Raw genomic sequence first — 21611 nt, forward strand, 5'->3', positions numbered from 1 at the left:
GACAGGAAATCTGCGTGGAAGCGATGCGACGATACGAAAACGTGTCGCAGGGAAAGCTAGCCCGGGAATGTAACGAGAAAAGCGTAATGCCTTGTTTAAGGCGTGCCACCGGTTCTAGATAGTGTACGAACTAAAGTGTACGAACGCGGCCTACGAATCAGTGCATCCGGATGTTTCTCGGTTATGATGTGCGTGTTTCTCTCCCGGTGTCCTGAGTCTCTTCTGGAGGAGCCGGATTGTTGACGAGCCTAGTTTGGGAAACGTTGTAGCAAGCGTGCACAGGCAACGCACACCACGCACACTTTGTTCCAATGGTCCTGGTTGCGCCCGCAAAGCAAGCCTCGCCGTATTCGCGAAGAGCAGTCGCTGCGTGTACAGTTTTATAGCGAGATCTGCTGGCACTGGTGGCGCTTTGTTGCAGCGCGGCGCCGCCAGGAAGCCGCGCCGCGGCATTCCAAAGGGAAAAAACGGCCACCCTTAATGTATCGCACAAATCGTACGTTTTGAGCAACCATGGCTAGGTACATACGAGTATAGGGTGAGTATATGCTACTGTGTATGTATGCATGTAACCCAACAGGAACTCGAGCTCTCCGTGAGCATTAGAGGCGACCTGCACTGCGTTGGCTTCGTCTCAGAAGAAAGTAGCTTGCGCTCTCGAGTCTCGACTCTCTCGCGAGCTGCTCGCTTGTGGGACTTTCCTGCTACTAAAAAGGCGCCACAATCGCTCATTCCCTCGCCTCCCAGGCAAAAAGAGCGGCGGGAGAGACGCCGGTTCCTTCTATCCGCGCAGATCGTGGGAAAAAGCAAAGTGTTACGCACGCCACGAGGGCTGGAGCCTGTCTGGGTCGTAGATTCCATCTACGCAGCAGAGCGGCGCCCGCCCGTCCAAGGCAGACGGTATCTCGGAACGGGAGGTGGGGCGGAGGAGGGGGGGACGAAGCGCTGGACGCTTCAGAGAGCACGTTCACAGAGGAAGACCGGCTTTTTCTCTTTCTTCGGCGTAGATTTCGCGAATCTTTGCGTCTTCCTCCGGGTGGCCGAACACCACGTAGCCGACCGGCGCGTACTTTGCCCTGAAGCGATCTTCCCAGTCGTCCACTGTCTGCTTCTCGAGCGCAGAGAGAGTCGCCCACGCGGAGGGCCCCTGAAAAAACACGCCGCAACCGACAGCACCCCGACAGCTACTGGAGCCACGTAGAAGAGAGCCCCCGTCCCTACCCACGTCGCACGCCGGCCGTCGAGGTTCCGAGGCGCGCAGATCGCGTCACTGAAAGGTACCTGGTTGTTTTCGCTTTCGTCGAACACCATCTTTGCCAGATTCACTGTAACGTCTTTTCCAGCGAAAATGCCGTAAGGCCCTGCGCGGTCACCACCACGAACAGGAACACACACAGGAAGAATGAAATTCCTGCGCGGCGCGCCCGCCCACAGGAGGAACAGAAAGCGAAAGAAGTCAGAACTGCGCTATGCAGCAGCTCGCAGGGCCTCTTCGTTCTTCATCCGCCTCCGCGGCCGCGAGCTCCTCCCGGCGTCGCCTTGCCTCAGGAGGGAGGCAATCCACGAGACGGCATGCAGCCATTCGAAAGTCGGCGAGATCTACGCTGCCCTCACCCTCCAGCTCCCCTGTCTTCTCGCTGCCTCTAACGAGCTGCCGCCGAGGTGTTTTCCATGCGGCGGGGGCGCGGGGGGGGGGGGGGGGCCGGGGAGAAGGGAGGGGGGGAGCACCGGGGCATTCTCTTCACGTGAGTCCGCCGCTAGACAGCGCCTCGCGGTTCGGTTGCTCCCTTCAGCGGCCTGTCCTGTAGCCACATCATCTTGCGGGCTATCGCCGAGTAAACGAGACGCTTCACATCGTCCTCTTTGACGCGAAGACGGTTTGAACCGCCGCACCACACACAGTTCCCGGCTCCCCGACGTGCACCTTCGCGGTATTTGTAAACGAAGTGAGAGCTTACCGTCCGCGCTGTAGAAATGCCTTCCATCTGGGTGAGAGGTCACGTCGTAGACGCGGCCCTTGAGGGCGATGTAAATCGGCGGCAAGGCGCCGACAGCCGCGGCAGCGACGGCGGAAGCAGACGCGGGGTCGAGGTCCTCGGGTGGATGGACACCCGCGTCGCCCTCTCCCGGCGCAGCCGCCGGCGCCTCCAACCCGGCGGGCGCGGTCTGCGTGCCGTCGAACGGCCGCAGCTCCTCCAGCGTGAAATCGCGTGGGCACGGCTTCCTGAGGAGCCAGGCACACAGGCAGCGACAAGAAAAGGAATCAGGAAGTCCATCCCCAAGCCTCCGTCCGGTCTCTGCCCGCAGCGCCAGGTTCTAGCGAGCAAGCTCGACACCCAAATCCAACACCAGAGCGGGGGCCTGCGCAGCATACGAGGAGGATGCGAAGAGATGCAGATACCGAAGGCAGACGAACCGAGCGACACAAGAAGTAGACGGCTTGGGAAGAAGCAGGGTCACATAGAGACGCAGGGAGGGGGTCGCGTGGCGCTGCGGAGAGAAGGACGGGCTCTTTCCCCAAGGGCGGCGTCAGACTGAAGCCCTTCCCAGCCAGCTTTTCGATGAGTTTGGAAGCGGCACGCCTCGAAGGCACACGTACGGTTTGGGAGGCGCTCTGTAGTATTCGTCTTCTCCCTCATTGCACGTCTGCCGGCCGCCGCTCGACCCTCCGAGGCGCGCCGACGAGGCCGAAGAAGAGAAGTACCCCAGCGAAGCGGACAGCATCTTGTACGCGGCGAAGGAGCCTACGGCGACGCCCGCCACGGTCCAAAAGTCGAGCTTCTGCAGCCACTCCTTCATCGAGACAAACGAAAAGACAGACGTGGGCGGGAGGCGCGATCGGGCTGGAAAGGATCGATTAGAGGACGCGCCGAGTAACTGCGTCGAAGAACGGCAGAGGAGAAGGAGCCGAGTTACGGGTGTCTGCGGGCGTCAGCTGCGGGCTGAGAGCGAGAAGTCAGGGAGGCCACGACGACGCAAACGAAGCGCGAAAACGTCTAACGAGGTTGACAGAGAAAGACGAGGCTGCGGGGAAGCAGGAGAGGGCTCGTGGAGACCGGAGACACAGCGGGCGATGGTACCTAGCGGAGGGTGCAGCGGCGGGAAGAGCTCGACTTAACGCGTCGGTCTCCCTTTCTCGACAGCGTCCGGTTTAATAACGGACGAACGGCGACGATTGCGCGTGTATGAGGGAGGAAGCAGGCCGGTGCTGCGCACAGCGTCTGCCGAAAGAATGCCAGGGGAAGTACGAATGAACGCTCGACGGCGGAGACGCCCGCGCACGAGAGACTCCGTGCCGGTGACTACGAACCAGATTCAGCGACCCTGAGGCGGCATCGTCTTCTCTCTTGAGGAATGCGCGGCGGCGTGGGAATCCGCGAGAAAGCAGACACACACGCGTCAAGCAGGCGGGCATGCAAGCGGAGAGAATCCACACACAGAGACTGAGCTGCGAGTCGCCACTGCGCGCCACACTGTGGAAGCCTGCGGCGCAGCCCCATGCAGCGCGCGTTTGTGTGTGGCGCTCCGGACTCGAGAGAGACACGGAGGCAACGGGCCCCTATAACAAGCGGCGAAAAACTACGAAGCGCGTGGCTGTCTTCCAGCGGCTGGCGGCCAGCGAACTACGTGGGTCTAGCAGCCACGCGCGGGGAGTTGCCTCTAGCTACCGGCAAGTCCTGGCAACAGGGAATCACCCGATGCCCAGACTGCACTCAAAAGAGAATAGTGGGTGCTTTCGAAACCGAATATTCGCTGGTCTCCCAGCCGCCGGACTGGAAATGTCGAGCGGGAGACGTCGGCACGCCGGAAGAGTCAAGCACGGTGTGTAGGTGCGTTGCCAGGACAAGGAGAGAAGAAATTGGGGATAAGGAGCTGACGCAGTCTTTCGGCTCTCCAGTTCGCCTGCTCAACTCATTGACTCGAAAGGCATAAAGCCGAAATGCAGAGGAAAGAAACCGCGCCGCATGAAAGGAGTTTTTTCTGAGACCGCGCATGCAGCCGCGGAAAACCGAGCGTCGCACACGGGCGCGAGAATCCGCGCTCAACTGCGCATGGCGTGACCGCTTCCTTGTCACGCCACAAAAAAAGCCTCCCCCCAGGATGTTTTCTCTCTTCGCAGCGAAGGAGAAGATGGGCTGGATGCCAAACGCGATGCCTCATGAACAGCCTGAGCCCCGCGGGCCTCGCCAGTGTGCATCGACTCGTCAAGTTCTTCTTGACACAAAGCTGACTCGAGGTCCCTCGAGTCGAGGACTCAGAGAGGCGCAGTTCGACTCTCTAGCTCGATCCGCGACGCCTAGGCGCCTTGCTCAAAGCGCCGTGTCCTCTACGGGGGACACAGCCAGCCAGGTAACCCTGTCCATGTGTGCAAGTCGCAGCAGTGGATTTTCTGCGTTCTAGCACATGCACGCCCGGAAATCCTTCTGTGGCGAGCCACGCCATCAAATTCGCCTGGAGTGGACTGCCTACGCATCCAGGTCATGGAATTCCACAGGGACGCTGAAACGAAGACCTCACCTTTTAGGCCTGAGAAACCAAGGTACTACCGGAGGCCGTTTGAGGGATACTGCGGTCAGCTTCCATGCAGGCATCGGCGTGAGAGAGACACCGCATCCCCCAAGTCTACCTGAGAGCTGCTGTTGCTTTACAGGCTCTGCAATCGCGCAGTTTCAGCGCGCAACACGCCGGTCGTAAGCTGTCTGCCCTGCCCGCTAACCTAAAAGGAAAGCGACTTTCGTACAGCTGACATGGATTAGCTAGTCAAGCTGGCAGTACACAGGACTTAGAGGTCTACAAAAAGAGAGCTAACGCCCACAAGCTGGCCTTCGCCGGCTGCCTTTTGAAGGGTGCGATACCCTCCGCGACCAGGCTACGCAGGAATGGAGCGGACCGCTGCGGTGTAGAGGTGGACTATGAAGGCAGCTGCGTGGTAGATTCACGCTCCAGAGACAGCCAGAGGGTCCGCGGCTGACACGTATGAGTATGCGTTCAAAGCAGCAGTTGTCAGTAATTGGCTCTTTGGGATGAGACTAACCCTCCACACGAGAGGAATGGCGTATCACCCAGAGAACTATATGATCAGGTTGAACTTGCACTATATCTACGACTTCTGGGAAGTCGTAGATCTGTTAAGTAACACGCGATTTCGGTAGCCGGGCGCTTCAGATTACTCAGCCTGTGGTCCTGACACTCATTATGATATCCCATGTCTTTGGGTCTTAAATTATCTGAGGATGCGTTCTGCTCATGTTTGAGGTGGAAATACATCACATACTGCGGAATCCCCCTCCACTTACGTTTAGTGGTGCCGTCCCAGGGAGCCAGGCCATATCTCGTGTCGTGAAGATCATCGCAGCGATGAAAGACCTATTTGCCGATGTAAATTCGCAGCTGTTTCGCAGACAGATCGCCGCGTTCCAGCGTCACCTGTCTCTCGCGTATTGGGGAGGGCATGAAGCCGCGACCGTTGGTCCTACGACTCTGTCACGCGAAAAATGAAGTTCTTTCACTCTTGGGTAGACGCCAGGGCGTCACGTGATATTATGTTTAGCTGTTGACAAAGAGAACTTGAACAGGAGAGCCTGATGGTGGCGCTCTGGACGCACCCGTTCTTCAGCCAGTAGAGGCATTTCACAGGTCACATCGGCGTTTTAGACACAAACGGAAACCTCTAAGAACTCCGGTTTTGCTTCGTTAACAAACAGTTATTCTTCTGTTTGCCTCTCTGCCTCCAGTGCACGCATCTTTCCGTTTTCGGTTGACTGTGGCAAGCGTCTGGTCGCCCGGCACAGCAGGCGTTGCGCCGTCGAGAGGTAGCAAGACAGGATTTGTTTTCTCTCTTTTTACGCGGAAGAATTCCTGCTGTTATTTCGTGTTAGGCTGAATTATGGCAGCCGCGATTTAGCAGAAAATGACACGCAAACCATCTAATTTGCTTATGACGCACCAGCCACCCCCCATGCGATGGGCACTGATGCATGAGGCCCGCGACTGAAGGTGGTGTCGAGGGAGAAAGTAAGAGATGCGAGAAGAGGACGGCGAGCGTGGTAGTCCCGTGTATGCGACAGGAAGAGGAGGCACGCTGAGCCGCAAAAACAGCTGGGTTCTGGGAACTTGCTGCCGTTTTCACTCAAAAAACTTTCTTGTGTGAGATACACACACTAGAATGGGTCTAGAGAAGCGTCTAAAACCGTGTGGAACGCTTCCGAAAGAGACTGTTGCCTTTTTTTTTTCTGCGTCTAGTTCCCTCTGTTGCAAAGCAGGCCTTCCCGTGTCCTCTTCAAAAACACTTGTTGACCCTTCTTTTGGACTCGTTTGCCAAATCATATCACTGGAAAACACTGTAACTGTTTCCTCCACTCCGTCTGTGCACACTCCTGCAGACTTTTTTTCGGTTCTGACTTCCGTACCTTTTTCCTCCTCCGTCGTTTCGGCAGCACCCTTTCGTTCTCTCCTTTCCACTGGAGACAAAGAGGCGTTTTCTTGTCTGTCGCCCGTTTCGTGCGTCTCAGGTTGCGCTTGCTCTACGGAATTTCGCTGTCTGGGAACTGACTCGCATGCTTCGAGCCGCCCTCGTCGCGGGTCACGACTCAGGTCGCCGCCATTCAAATCTGTATTCGCGCTGTCTCTGTGGCCCGGCGCCTCGGCGTCCACTCGTTCTTCTTAGGCCCCTCTTTTAAATAGTCAGTTTCTGCGTCAGCTGCTCCACTTGTTCTCGAGTGCCCGGTGCACAGACAGCCGAAAGCCTCCCACTGCATCTGCTGCCCGCGGATGTGTTTTTGTCCGGGGCCCTGCGCGCGCGTGTCTGGAAGCCGTTTCTCCTGTATTGTAAAGCGACCCACTCCCCCCTATCGGCGCCCGCGCATGCCCAGTCAGCGTTGTCTCCGTTGTTGACGAACGGGCTACCTCAGACAGCTATACTGCCACACTCTTCTGCAGTCTCTCCCTGCTCTACTGCGCGCGCGCGCGGCCGGCGGATGCCTTCTTCGCTGCTTTCCTTCCTCCTGTTGGGACTCTGAGTAGTCGCTTTCCTCCGTCCGCTGGAGGCTGCACAGGTGTTCGCCTGTAGTCACTTTCGAGAAAGCGCAAACCCCTCTCGCCGTTTCCTGCGACTTCCTCCGCACTCCTGTTTCCAGTCTTCAGAGTCTCCCGCGATCTTCTCGTCTCGGCCTTCTCTCTGCGTGCCCTGCCCGCGACTGCACGCGTCTGTCCATCTGCGTCGCGTCTTTTTCTGGCGTTTCTGCGCCAGCCCCGCGTGCTTACTCTCGCCGTCTCCCGTCGCGGGCGTTCAGCGTTGCCCTCCTCGCGCTCCGACCGGACCATTTTCCTGACAAGCATGTATCCTCCGCAGCAGACGCCGCCGCACCCAGGCGGGGCCCCTGGAGGCTACCCTGGAGTCCCGCCGGCAGGCCACGAAGCGGCGCAGCCCGGGGTCCAGCAGCCGTACTACGGCGGGTACGCGGCGCCGCCGCAGGCGCCACCTGCGCATCTGTCTCTGCAGGACCCTCAGGCGGGGTCGTACGCGGGCGCGTACCCGCCTGCGGGCCCCGCCGGCGGGGGCGCGCCGGGCTACAGCAACGGTGTGCCGGCGTATCCTGCCCCCGAGCCCGCGAAGTTGCCTGCGCTCTACCCTCCGCCGTCTTCGCCGTTCCCCGCGGCGGGGGCGGCCCCCGGGGGTCCCGCGCCCCCGCGGACCCCGTACTACCCGAAGGCGGGGGCGCCGGGCGCGGGTGCGGCGTACCCGCCGTACGGGGCTCCGGCGGGCCCGCAGGGGGCAGTGGGGGGGGGCGTGGGCGACGGCAGCGCGTCGGGGGCCTCGGCGGCGCAGCTGCTGCAGGAGATTCAGCAGTTCAACTCGCCGCGGCACTTTACGCGTGCGTCGGTTGCGCGGGTGCCGCACAGCAGCAGTTTGCAGCAGAAGCTGCACCTGCCGGTCGGGATGTTGATTCGGCCACTGGCGCCGATTCCGCCGGGATTCCCGACGCTGGCGAGCGTGAACTTTGGCAGCTGCGGCGTGGTCGTGCGCTGCAAGCGCTGCAGGACGTACATCAATCCGTTCGTGCACTGGGAGGCGCACGGCCGCCGCTGGGTTTGTAACTTGTGCGGCTTCGTGAACGACACGCCGCAGTTTTACATGCGCGGACTCGATGAGCACGGCAAGCGCGAGGACCGTCTTGAGCGCCCCGAGTTGAGCATGGGGTCGGTCGAGTTCGTCGCGCCAGCCGACTACATGATTCGCCCGCCGCAGCCGCCCGCATACCTTTTCCTCATCGACGTGAGCGCCGCCGCCGTCGCGTCGGGTCTCGTGGAGTCCGCGTGCGCGGGCATCCGCGCCGCGCTGACCTCTGGCAGGTTGCCGGGGTGCTCCGGGGGGGGGGCCGCGGCGGCGGCGGCCGGGCCGACGGCAGGACCATGGTAGGCATCCTCACCTACGACTCCGCCGTCCACTTTTACGCGCTGAACGGGTCGGATGCCAGCGGCGGCAAGCGCCGCCCCCAGGTGTTGGTCATGCCCGAAATCGACGACGTCTTCCTGCCTCTCAGCGATGACCTTTTTGTCAACTTCGCTGAAAACCGAGACGCCGTCCTCGACACCCTCGACACTATCCCCAACCTCTGGAGGACCAACGCATGCATCGACAACTGCATGGTGCGTCCCCGCACTTTGCAGCTTCTCGCGCGACCCGCCGCGCAAAACACACTCGCGCGAAGCGCCTCGATTCGGCGCCCGTAGCTCTGTTCCCTGGAGCCACGCGATCTCTGTATCGCTCCAGCCTTTTATCGCAGGGGCGTGGCAGCGGAAATCCTCGCACACAGGCGCCGCTCCTCGTACCAAGGCATTTACAGAAAAAGAGTGCATGCGTGGATGTTTTTGCAGGGCCGGTTGAGAAGGGGCGCCATGGCAGCAAGCGCAGCAGACACAGACGCTTCACACGCTCCCCAATGTGACCTACATAGGCATACGTATATATATACATATGTAGTTGCATATATAGGTTTATATGTATATAGATGTATACATGTGCATATACGTCAAGCGAGTCGAAAAAGAGGCGTGGATCTGTAGGTGCGGTCGCATGAGGGTGTGCATGGATTCCGTTCCGTTCACTGCGCGGTCGCCGCTGTGTTGATTTCTCTGCTTGTGTCTGCGGTTTTTGGCGGGCTGCTTTCTCTCCTCGATGGGCGTCAGCCCTGTCGCTTGCGGAGTGCTCTCTGTTTTTTCTTTCAGGGGAGTGCGCTGAAGGCGGCGCTGCTGGTGATGAAGCACGTCGGCGGGAAGATCATGCTCTTCACTTCGCACCCGCCGACGGTCGGCGAGTTAGTCACCAAGCGGAGCGGCGGCTTGGCTGGCGCGGGGGCCAGCGGAGGGCGTCAGCAGCAGCAGCAGCCTGACCGCGAAGTCGAGCTCTTGAAGCCTGCGAGCGATATCTACCAGGTACGCGCGTCGGCTTTCGTTTCCGTCTGTTCTCCCGCGGCGGCTCGCTTGCCGTTCTGCGCTCTTCTCCCGGACTCTCTCTCCGCGTGCGCATCTCTTTCCTCCGTCTCTCGCCGCTCCTTCGTGTTCTCAGCAATTTGCGCAGCAGCTGACGCAGTCGCAGGTCTCCGTCGACCTCTTCGTCGCGCCCTCGTCCTGTGCGACGCCGTCGGTCCCGGCGTCGGCGCCGCCGAACGGCGCGTACGGCAGCGCGAGCAAGGCTGGCGGCGCGTCTGGAGGCGGAGTGGTGTCCTGCCCGTACTACGACCTGGCGACGGTTCTGCCTCTCGCCCAGCTGACAGGCGGCGAAGTCCGGTACTACCCTGCGTTCCACAAGCTGCAGCAAGGCGAGCAACTCGAGCGCGACGTCGTTCACGTGATCACTCGCACGACGGGGTACGGAGCGACGCCCGAAACGTGCCAAAAAACACGCCAAATCCCAAAAATAGAAAAAAAAGCCCCGCGGGCTAGGGGGGGTGGAGTTCCATGCCGCGCGCAGGGGGGGAGAGGGGGGGTGGGGACTGTGGCGCCGCCCGCTTTTCGCTGTGTCGCGCGGTTCACGGCGTTGAGTCAAAGCGTGGTGGATTTGTTCGCGGCGCGTGCTGCGTGACACGCTTTCTTGCTACGCAGGTGGGAGGCGGTCATGAGGATTCGCGTCTCGCGCGGCTGGCGGATTTCTTCGCGCCACGGGCGCTTCTTCTTGCGAGGGACGGATCTCTTCGTGCTGCCCACGGTCAACGAGGACTCGACGTTCTCCATTTCGATGGAGCTCGACGACCAAGCCGGCGGTGCCACGGGCCCTGCAGGTGTGGGGTCCGATGTGATCGCGGTGCAGGCTGCACTGCTTTACACAAACAGTGACGGCGAGCGCCGCATTCGCGTGCACACTTTCTGTCTCCCCGTCTCGCAAAACATCCAGGTGCGTGGAGGACTCCCGGGACGTGCGCAGCCGAGCGACTGCGCTCAAGGAACCGAAAAAAAAGAGCTGCACTACCCGAACGTCCTCACTAAGACAGATACTGTGAAGAGATATGCAAGCACAGCACCAAATATTATCTTCTCTCTATAAATACAGCTGTTTATGTGACAAATGCGGGGGAGTGGAGCTTCGTTTGTCTGTGCGATGAAAGAGGTTCAGACCCGTGAGAGGGTCGGATTTGCGGCTGCCTGCATTACGCCTTTGCATTCTCTTCATATCTCTTTCGCCTTTCGTGTTTGGCTACATGCTTGGGGGCTGCGCTGCGCCGAGCACGCAGGAGGTCGCTTTCGCGTTTCGGCGTTAGTTTTCGCATGCATGCGCGGAAGAATAGGCAGAAAGAGTGACAGGAACTGCGAAAAGCGGTGCCCTTTGCGTCTGTATTCTCTAGCGAGGCGTGGACGCCTGCAGCTTCTTCTCTACTGTTTCAGCCTGGCGGTGTGCGCGGGTGTGTGTCCAGGACATCGTCAGCTCGATAGACCCCGAAGTGGTGTCGTGCATCTTGGTGCAGCAGGCGATTGATCAGGTAATTAGCCTCTACGCGTGAGCTCGGACTGCTTTTTTCTCGATTTCCTTCTCGTCCTCTGCTCCATTTCCCTCCTGCGTGGTGCGCTGGAACTTGTTTCCTCCGCGACACGCTTTGCTTCGCGTCTTGTGTTTGTCTGCTTCTTCTCCTCTCCGGCTGGCTTTTCCGCTAGTTGTGCCTCCTCTTCCCCTGGTGGACGCGTGGCTTCTCTTGCGACTCGGCTTCGCCCTTCGCTGCCTTGTTGCCGTCCTCGCTCGCGCCCCGGCTCTCGAGTTGCAGTATTTCGATTTTTTTTCTTCTCTTTTTTCCGCAGTCGCTCCGCTCCAAGATCGCGGACGGGCGCGCCTTCCTGCAGACGAGCTGCGCACAGTTGCTCTCTGTTCTGCATTCGGTCGGCAGCTCGCCGCAAGTCGCCGCGAGCGGCCTCTACTCGCTGCCTTCGCTGCAGCACTACGGCGCCGCCGTCACTGCCGCGGGGAATCCAAGCAGCGGCGCGCTAATGGAGGCTGGGCGCCTCGTCGCCCTCCTCCTCCTCGGCGCGCTCAAAAGTACCTCCTTCAGACCCGTCAAAGAAGGTACGTAGTGCTGACTGTTCACTCAAAATCCAAATACATAAATACGAGTATAAACATGTGTATATATTGACACTTATATGCATACTTATGTATATATATATATATAATATCAATATTCATATATACGAATATATATACATGTATGAATGCGCATATACAGAGTGAAGTGTAGGGGCGTATTCGCGTACGCGAGCACACCTCCACACCGCTGCATATATGTATTTATTTATACATGTATCTGTGTATGTATACGTGTGTGTGCTGCACGCATGAGAGAATCCGCGCGTTGTATTTCCTAGTCGGCATGTGCGGATTTTCATCGATGCGTGCGGATGCCTGTGTTTTCCCGCTTTCATATTTTTTCGTTTTCATATTTTGCCGTTCAGTTACGACGGACCAGCGGGTCTACTCATGGGGTCGCCTTCTCTCGTTGCCGGTAGACATGATTTGCGCGTACCTGCATCCGCGCATGCTGCCGCTGCACAACTTGGAGGCGATGGGCGGCAACCCCGAGCAAGTGCTCGACGGCAAGGAGGACATCATCCTGCCTCCGCAGCTGCGTCTGACGGCTGAAGAAATGACTCAGGACGGCGCGTACCTACTCGAGAACGGCGAGGAAATGCTTCTCTGGATCGGCAGGTGATCTTAGAGGTCAAACTGGGGATAAACGAAAGAGAAGGGGAGAGAAATGGAGAACAGAGAGAAAGAGGACGGGAGTGGAGGAGAGAGAGAAGAGAGAGAGAAAGAGTGGAAGTGGAGATACCTGCTTGTTTGCGATTTTTGTTTATGAGGCCGTCGAGGGTTTGCGGTGTTGTTTCTCGATGTCGCTTCGTAGCGCCATCTGTCTGGAGCGACTCTTTTTCTCTGTTGCGCGTGATTTTTCTCTCGCAGGAGCATCTCGCCGCACTGGCTGTCAACTGTCTTCGGTGTCCAGTCGCTGGACTGCGTGCACCCCGACATGGCGGCGGCCTCGATTGGCGACACGCAGGAGATGTTGGGCCTCCGCGCGCGCGCAGTCGTCGAGTCTCTCCGCCGCGACCGCAGCTCCAACTCGATGCGGCTGCTGGTTGTTCGGCAAGGCGACCCCTACGAACAGAAGTAAGCGCATTTTCCGCGACTTTGTGAGACCTCGCGACTCTACATGATCGCCAAACGCGCCGCTTCGCCTTCTTTCCAGCGTCGATTGAGCGTCCGTAGGCGGTGTGGAGGCTCTCAAGGCGGAGATCGCCCGCGCGTGTGCTTCACTGGGTCGACATCCTTGCATGCATGCATGCGTAGTGTGTGTTGGTGCTTTCTTCGGACTCTTTGCGAAGCGGACTGCACTCGGGGAAAAGAATAGTGGACTGCCCTAAATAGTCGCGGGCGAGGCGTCTCCTGCCTCGTCGGTTCGCTGCGTACAGGGTTTCCTCTTCTTTCTGCTGGCGGCTGCCGTCCTTGTCCTCTTTTTCTTTTTTTGGCAGAGGACACTGCAGAGAACTGTGTTGCCTTTTTTCAGGTTTTTCGCGCAACTGATGGAGGACCGCGTGCCGTCGCTTCTGCTCACGTTCGCCGAATTCCTCCAAAAAGTCGACATGCGCACCCAGCTGCAGGCCCCTGCGCCTCCGATGATTCCGTCCGCTGGAGCGCCGGTGCAGCAACAGCGCATGTATTAGACGCCTCCTCTCGATCGACGAAAGAAAAAAACGACAGACGGACGAGTGCCCTTCAGGTCTGGCAGACGCGGAACGGAAGCATCCCGGCGACGCTTCGGGGAGGAAATACGATGGAAGGTCCCCGTATGCATTCATATTCATTCGTATCTATACATATTTATATCTAGATGCATGCGCAACTGCGTGGATTCCTGTCCTGTCGCTCTGTACGCTCGTGCGTCGAGATCTCGTGCGACGTGTGCCGACGCGCATGCGTAAGTCAAGCCGGGAACGCGGTTCACAATGTGTGCATCCTGCTGCGGATTGACGAAGGAAAACACGGAAGGAACGGGGTTGTTGTGCGGAGACTTTGGAGACGCGGGAGAGGCAACTACTCTCAAAAGAGAGAGAGAAGCCACGTGCGTGAACCAGCTGCGTCCGGAAGCGAGCGGAAACGATAGGAGGGAGCGGGGGGGGGGGGGGGGGGGGGGGGGAAGCAGAAGCGGTGGAAAGGGTGTGCGCGATCACTTTCAGCGATCTTTTGTGTGTCTAAGAAACCGACGTTTTCTGCGGGGGGGATCCTCCACGGTTTCTGTTACCGCACTGTAGACTAGCGATGACAGGAAGGCCTCGTGCCGCTCGTTTCAAAGGAAAAACACATTTGAGTTTCTGCGACTCTCCGCTTCGCCGGCGTACGTACAGCGGGCTTGGCACGTGTGCGACAGAAGGACGGAAAATCCGTTTGAAGTGACAAGTAGAGTTGGGGATATTTGGGGACACAAGCCGTCTCAAATGACTCAGCAGCTTTGGTTATTCACTTCGACATCGTCACGGGGAGCTTCGCGACTCGAAACGGAAAACAGGCACGCGAGAGAACTCCACACGCGAAAGAATTCCTCAGCTCGCCAAACAACCCCCCGCTCTGCCTTACTGCGTAACTTACGCTCGTTAGTGCTTCACTACAGCACTGTTAGACCGCTCAAGGATTTGGCGTTTGGTATCGCGTCTGCGGAACTGATGCGCAAGCGACCGGCCCGTCTCTTAGAGAGAAGACAATGGACGCTGTGTCACACCAGCGGCAAGACAGAAGCGAGGAGTTAACCTGCGTCACCACATTTGTGTTAAGCGTAGAGATGGCGACTGGAAATCATCGATACCGAAAAGTCTGCCTGGCTGCGAGATGAAGCACCTCGTCCCCCCCCCGACCGCCCTCTTGCTGCATTACAGACACCTCTCTCCTACCCCACGGGACGCCGCACACAACCGAAATCAGCGCAGTGCCCCTGAAGATTCGTCATCCATTCCAAGTGACTGGCTTTCCGCTTCGAGAGACGCCGTTCCCCGCCTGCGCCTCAGGGCTCCCGACTTCGCTCGCGCGCAGAAAGCGCTTCGAAGTCTTCCGCAGGGCGAACTCGCCATTCGCGCAGCGTCCGAAGCCGTTTCAAACCCCGCGGAGACGCACGCTTGACTCCTACACGTGACGTTCAAGGCTGATCCATCCCGTGCGGAAGATTCTTTGGACAAGAAGACCCGTCGCATCTCCTACTAGATGCTCCGGCCGCGACCACGCCACCGATGCGACGCACGCGCACTCCATCGCGAGTCCGTTGAACGCACACTGCCGCGTGAGACATCTCGAAGCCCACGCACCGAACCACATGGGAAACGGATTGCCACGACACGACACATGCTCCCTTCCCCTCCCCACTGAAGGCCGCTCATCCCTATGGATACAGATATGCACAGATGTGCACACGAAAACGCATGAGCTCAGACGCCGACACGCAACTTCGTTCTCACGAGTTCGTCCTTGAAACCTGCGCAGGCCGCAGCTCTCTAACGCATTGAGAGTGTCGCGCGCACTCTCAGCATCTATGTGGGCGTACACGCACCGCATGCAGTCGTGCCTGTGCGGGGAAAGCCGCCACCGAGCTAGAGAAAAGCTCTTTACTCCAGCGTGTACCGGATTTCCTGGCTCAGTGACTTTCGCGGAGAAGGCCCTGCGCCAGCGTCAGCTCCGATTTGGCGTAGGTCAGGCAGACACGCAGTCACGCCCCTCTCGAAAGATTCCTATCGCAGGAGGTCACGCGCGGCCGTTAAGCCGCCTGCTCCGGACATGCGTCCGCACCGATGGGATGGCGGCAGGCTGCGAAATACAGACTCGCTTCAGCAGCGCGATCCGAGCAGGCGTTTTCTTGAGAGTATCTCCTACGAGTTGGACCATTGGTTTAAGCACGAGGCACGAATTCACAATGATTAAATTCCGCCCACGAGCTGCAGCGGAGAGACTCGCGACTTGGCGCCGCACGAACGGGCATGCTCGCAGAGTTGAACGCAGCACCCCGCTGCCGCGAGGCCCCCCCATTCGTCGTCCTTCTCTGTATCTTCCAGGCGTCGTTCAGCTTCACAAACTTCGCGCTAGAGATCTTCGTGGTCTCCGCCCCGCGCCCCCCCCTCGCGCCCGTTCTCCCTCTTCACAGGCGCCGCCTCGACAGCTGCGGCAGCTTGCTCCTTCATCTTCTTCAGAATATTTGTGAACCCGTTCATCCGGCTGCAAATGGAACGGTGCACAAGCAATCAGCCAACAGGTCGCATGTGTTGCACCCGCGACGACGCGTCTCGCCGAAAAACGCAAGCGCGCGGCAGTGAAGGACGTCGGCGCCTGTATATAAGGCGACGCGCTGCAGCGGCAAGCCTCCTATTGGGAAGCCACGGGGTGGACGGACCACGGCGACCGCGACGCCTTTTTACCTGATGCAAACAGACACCTCTGCAGATTGTCCCGCGCGACTTTGTCTCCTGTCTCTCATCTGCAAACAGCTCCCTCGGCTCCCTCAGGCGCACTGCCTGCCTCTGCTCTGTATACAGGTGCGTATGTACATGCGCACGCATCGCCCGATATATACCCGATATTCACCAGCTGCGCGCTAGCTGTCCACCCCACTTTTCTGTCGGCGAAACCCTAAACCCTCCCTCTGTTCCGCGCCCTCTCGCTCGCGCTGAATCGCTCCCGCCCGCTGTGTGCGCCTGAAGGAGCCGAACGCGGGGAAGGGAGGGGGGCTTGGAGGCGTTTAAAAAGCGACTGCGCGGACATGTTTTTTCTCTGTCTGTTTTTCATTCAGCCGCACCTCGGGGTGATGAAGTGCGTCAGACCTGCGAACGCCATAATGTTCAGCGGGACGGCGATAACTTCATCCGGCGTCGACCCCGAGAGGCCACGCACAAGCAGCTGCAGAAGGCCCTTGGTGGTCAGCGCGTCTGCAGCAGGACGAAAGAGACGCAAATTTACAAAATGTTATTACCTCGGTGTTCTGGCTCATACAGCAATATATTATATAATTTTATATTTTAACTGATGAAATTTATTCACCTCATATTTTTATATTTAAGTTATTATAGACTTATTTGATTTGTGAATATAATATATATATAAATATATAGTACTAGTTTCGATAGATTTTAGGAAGTAAAACTGCACAAAGATCGATCCAAAAAACGCAACACTCCCCTCGCCAAGCCTTCAGAATGCCGGAGAGCCGGCGGATAGGCGAAGACCCGCGAAGTAGCCGCCTCCGAGACACGCAGAAAAGTGAGCACGCACACCCACATGAGTATGTGCCAGGCACGCCAAGAGAAAGGGATTGCGATGCATCCTTTAGAAAAGATTTTCCCAGACTTGCTACACAAGGAGAGCGTCGTTTCTCCGCGACGATAAGGCCGCCACGGCACACCACCTGATCCACGCGTCACGCACAGAATGAAGGAGCCTCGCGCCTCTCTGTGGCACTTCCAACTACATAGGCCTTCACGTTTAGGAAGAAACAAAACCTCAGGCATGCATACCTGCAGACCCCGTGTAGTGCATCCGCAACACTCCGGCTTCGTCTGGCCGCGCCTCTGCATGCACATGAACCAAAGACTGGCATCCCTGCAGCAAAACACAAAAAACCCACCGACTGACGTGAGAAGAGACGCGCGCTGCTGCCCGCTGAAGCATTCCGCGCAACTCGAGTCGAATGGACCAACTGGACGCAGAAATCCTCTCCACCTAGAGAGTGAAATAAATATAGGCAGCTCCGCTGAGACGACAGCTCGAGGCCTGCGGCCCTGGCGCCTGCCTACGCACTCCCATCTACCGCACTCTTCCCTGTCATCTGGGAATCTGTTTCGGCCTTCGCCGACTCTCTCGATCTCCACCTATGCACGAGTTTACGCATGCCGCCCGAGGACGCTCTATCTTCCCTGTACCGACGCGGATCAAGGGTGAGGATGTAGGCAGCAGAGATCTAGCCACTGAAAACGAAGGAGACGAAAATGCACTGACGCAGCTTCGTCTGAGGAAGCAAAAAAGGCGTCGTCATGCTTCCCCCCTGCTCGAAGCGCTTACGAGGACGAGTGTGTCTCGGGTGCGGAACTGCAATGGCAGCTGCTGCAGGCCGTTGCCGAGCGACAGCAGGCGCTCCATCCTACAGGTAAGACCCCAAACACACAGAAAACACGACGCAATCAGCGAGAAGACCGCACGGTGTCTGCGCCTCCGCGCGTGCTCCTTGCACACGGATTGCTTGTTTTCGTTTCATATGTTTTTATTTGAGTCGATCTCCAAAGAGACTCGCGGTGCACGCAACCTGTTGACACTGCGACGATCGCTTCGCAGACAGACCAAAGGTGTCTCCAGATACGCACACGACGCGCGGTAGCTTGCCGCCTACGTATCTCGCCGCGATCGCCCTTCGACTCGCTGAGTCGCCCCTCGCTGAAACAAAACCGCTCTCTATCTAAAAGAGCCACGAACCAAAGTGTCGCTGCATCTCAGCACTCTCTCCCTAATGGGCTTCTGAGGGTGCGCCACCAGCACGGCCTCGCTCGGTTGGACTGCGTCGCCAGTCTTACCTGGCTCGCGTGTCGTTGGGGGGAAGTCTCCGCAGACTCCGCAGGAGGTCGCGCAGAGGCGCAGGGAGTTTGTTGAGTTGCGCCTCGTCCGCTTCGCTCGGCAGCCCTCGCGTCGTGTCGCCGCGGCCGCCGAGGCCTCTGCCTCTCCGCTCTGAAAAGCCTTCCCGTCGGCTTCCATAAGGCGCGCCGGCGGGTGCACGAAAAGCCGCGCCTAAGCCTGCCGTCTCTCGCGCGTTTCCTCCACTTCGTGCGCCTCTCTCACCACGCGCGCCGCGAACTCCGAGCAGGCTCCAGGTGTCAAACGCAGCGCTTGACGCGAGGCGGAGCCGGAGGGGCGCTACAGTCTCCGTCTCGCCGGAGACTGCGGGCGCCAAGGGGGGCAAGGCTCGCGTGATGGTCGCAGAGAGAACGGGGAACGCCACGAAGAGCGGCAAAGACGGCAGCTGACAAGGAGGCCTTCGGAGACGCGCGAGAGGAGATGGACAGAGAGGCGCAAGCCCTGCGAAAGCGGGAGGGACGCGAAAGGATCGCCCGAAGAAAGACGCCCATTTCGGAGACGAAGGCGCCTCTGGGGCCTCGACCCCGAGCGCATGCCCGAGGCAAGCGCGACCTACAAGAAGCGCGTGAAAAAGAAGAAAGACGCGCATGGCGGGCGCCGAAGAAAGCAAAAACCGCGTCCACGACCCTTGACAACTTCGCGCGCCTGGCTCAGCATGACACCGGAGGCGACAGAGAGACAGCCACGGCGGCCTCACGGCGCTCGGCGCGTCGCCGGCGCGGATCGACCCTCCCGGCCTGGGGGGGGGGGGGGGGGGGGGGCGCCGTATACCCGCTCAGCGTGAGTTCGCGTTTTTTCGCTCCCCGAGTCGCGGCGTGATCCCTCCTCTCATCGCGACGCACGCGTACGCAGAAGCTGAAGAGGCGTCGAGGGCGCGCTAGCGACGGACGCGGTCCGCGGCGAGCAGAGAGGACTCTGGCGACGCAGAAGACAGAGCACGCTGGGGAGTCTCGCTAACTCACTCTGCTTAGATGCAGGCGGGATTCCAGCTAGGTCGACAAACCAAATCGCGGTCCCGCGGCGGCGACCGACTTTAAGAAACGAGGCGCGGAAGGACTTGAGCAAACAGAAAACGCCGACGCAAACACGAGTTTCCATGCATGTGTGGTGTTGTGCGAGGGGGCCTTTTATCTGTGCAGAGGGTGTGTGGTGCAGAGACTGGCGAAAGGAGGCCCGTTTCGTTTTCGGTCTGCGCAGCATTTGTTGTTCGTTGTTGCCGCAAGGCGCCGTCGGGAGTAGGCGTGAGGACCCCCGAGTCCTGAAGAAAAGCGGGCGATGTGTGGACGGTGGAGTCCTCAGCGAGCGGCTGCGCGGACTCCACACGTTTCAGATCTTCTTAGAAGAAGATGGAAACAGGCGAGCAGAGACAGGAGAGGAGAAAGAGGATGAGGAAAAGGACGATTCCAACCGATCCGGTGAGGAAGAGTCGCTCGCGGCTCGCTTGCGGGGCGACCACGAGAGCGGTGAAAAAGAGACAGAAAAAAGTGAAAACGAAGAGAACTGACTTCCGCGCCACACGCTGCGTCCCTAAGAAGAGGAGAGGCAGGACAACGAGAGGCGCAAAGGCGAAGCAGAGCGAGGTGGCGGCGTCTGCCCCCGCGGGGAAAAACCGGTCAGTTGGAAGGCCGGAGACAGCCTCCGGTCGCGACCCAGGAGACAGGAAGGGCGACAGCGCGAGCCGCCTGATGTTTTGCGCGACGTAGGACAGAATCATGGAGACACTCAGAAAAAACAGCGAAAATTCGGAAAGCATGGGGACGTCTGCTCCGCCGCTTCGCTGAGACTTCGCCGCTGCTCCTCCCCTCGCGCAGCTGCGAAAGCCCGTCCGTCCTCCAGCGTCACCTTTTCACTGCGTTTCACCGCCCGCTCTTCGTCCGCATCCTTCCTGCGTCTCCTGCTCCCCGCGCGGGCTGGACGGGGATTCTGAAAAGCGAAGCAATCACGCGATGCGGTCGTCAAAGCTCCTGTCACCCAGGCGCGAAGGCACACGAAGCATGGTGTGAATCCTGCCGCCTGCACATGTCAAGAAAAAGGCAGTCACGAGGTGATGCAACGGGCAGTCTGCGGATTTGAGACGTGCCGCTGCGAAGCTTGGCGCGGTTAGCGCACCAGCGGAGCTGCAGACTGCGGGGCGGCCCGGCTGCTCAACCCGCGTTCTCGAGCTTCTTCAAGATTTCAACGAAGTAAAGAGGCGCAAGCTTGTCTTGTCTCGGTTTTCCTTCCCGCATTTCTCGGCGGGGAGAGGAGCGAGGTCGCGCAGGCGCGACCTCGCAGGCGCGCAGCAGACCTCAAGGCCTAGAAGATGAGCGAAGGAGATGGAGACTCGCGAGTTCTCCAGCGCACTCTAGTGCGAGGCGTGTGTGTGGCAGCTCTTTCGGAGGATTTTGATGCAATTTTTAGGGCGAAAGAGTCGACGTCCGACGCGGCCGGTCGTGCAGACGGCGGAGCCCGCGAGGCTGCATATGGAGGACAGCGGGGTCGGTGCCGCGCGTGAACTTGCTGCCTCGACTGAAGCTTTTTGTCGAACGGGCGTGACACACAGAAGCTGCCTGCATTCACTGCAGTTCTAGAAAGACAGAGATTCACGCCATTTGCCTGGCTCGCATGTTTTAGCGAGTTGGTGAGCCGCGCGCGCTGGCGGACGAGGAACCCTGAGTGACACAGTGAAGCGCGTCGATTCGGTCTGAATGCTCCCGCGCAAAGATTCAGCTAGCACCTCGACAGACGGACAGGGGACTGGGGCTTGCAGGCAGCCTGGCAAGAGAATCAGTTCTTTCCGGCTGGTGTCTCTTCGGCCGCGTTGAAATTCCGAGCATATCTCGCCTCTGCGCGTCTCCTGAGCCACACTTCCAGTCTGGTGACTGGCAGCGTGTGCCGCCCACGGGGTGCCGCGCGCACGCTTCGGGGTCTCAGAAGGAGACGATGCGTCGGCAGAAATCGTCGCGAGCATTGTTGTGCGGCGGACTCGACAAAAGCAAACACACTGGCCCACGCTTTGCCGCCAGGAAGGCACCAGTTACCGGTACAAGTGGTGAAAACGTGGCTTCCCGTGTCTCCTGTCCGCCGGCGGCGGCCGCAGCATGCTGTCTTCTTGTCTCCCTTTCACAGAGTTCAGTGTTTCGCCGCGTTCACCAAGTCGTGTTCGACCGCGGCTGTCAAGTGCATATCTCTGTGCTTACCAACTTCGTGAGCGGTGGAGGTGATGAGCTGCTGAAGGCGCCTTCCGCTTTCCGACAAAACTTCGGCAGAGAGACACGTCGTCGTCCGTGGTCCCCTCCGCGGCTCCCGGTCTCGAGAATCGGCGAGTCGCACCACAGATAGTAGACGTTGGATGAGGCAGCTTTCGAGCCGCTGCGCAGCTGCAGAAAGTCTCTCTCGCGCAAACGACAAGGTCTCCGCGCGTGTGGAGGACGCTCCTCGCTCGGCGACCGCCCTCCTGACGTGCCCGCCCTGTCTCGCCTAGCTCAGCTGGCGGGCA

The 21611-nt window shown here is 59.2% G+C and overlaps 3 protein-coding genes across 3 annotated transcripts; 1 reads left to right on the forward strand and 2 right to left on the reverse strand.

The window, feature by feature from the left end:
* Nucleotides 1–967: 967 nt before the first annotated feature.
* BESB_027250 (cytochrome b5 family heme/steroid binding domain-containing protein) lies at nucleotides 968–2799 on the reverse strand (the record flags this gene model as incomplete). The annotated part of the gene is made up of 4 exons (XM_029361399.1): nucleotides 968–1147; nucleotides 1282–1361; nucleotides 1959–2224; nucleotides 2600–2799. 4 exons carry the CDS (start codon nucleotides 2797–2799, stop codon nucleotides 968–970), a joined length of 726 nt encoding a protein of 241 aa, XP_029215299.1.
* Nucleotides 2800–7336: 4537 nt separating this feature from the next.
* BESB_027260 (putative transport protein Sec24) lies at nucleotides 7337–13203 on the forward strand (the record flags this gene model as incomplete). The annotated part of the gene is made up of 10 exons (XM_029361400.1): nucleotides 7337–8415; nucleotides 8478–8649; nucleotides 9229–9435; nucleotides 9569–9870; nucleotides 10105–10393; nucleotides 10911–10976; nucleotides 11290–11551; nucleotides 11938–12190; nucleotides 12443–12649; nucleotides 13047–13203. The coding sequence occupies 10 exons, from the start codon at nucleotides 7337–7339 to the stop codon at nucleotides 13201–13203; spliced, it is 2994 nt and encodes a 997-aa protein (XP_029215300.1).
* Nucleotides 13204–15600: 2397 nt separating this feature from the next.
* BESB_027270 (uncharacterized protein) lies at nucleotides 15601–19847 on the reverse strand (the record flags this gene model as incomplete). The annotated part of the gene is made up of 7 exons (XM_029361401.1): nucleotides 15601–15733; nucleotides 16311–16440; nucleotides 17026–17110; nucleotides 17570–17648; nucleotides 18076–18685; nucleotides 19096–19189; nucleotides 19542–19847. 7 exons carry the CDS (start codon nucleotides 19845–19847, stop codon nucleotides 15601–15603), a joined length of 1437 nt encoding a protein of 478 aa, XP_029215301.1.
* Nucleotides 19848–21611: the final 1764 nt, after the last annotated feature.

Source organism: Besnoitia besnoiti, assembly GCF_002563875.1.
Source record: "Besnoitia besnoiti strain Bb-Ger1 chromosome Unknown contig00015, whole genome shotgun sequence".
NCBI classification, from domain to species: Eukaryota; Apicomplexa; class Conoidasida; order Eucoccidiorida; family Sarcocystidae; genus Besnoitia; species Besnoitia besnoiti.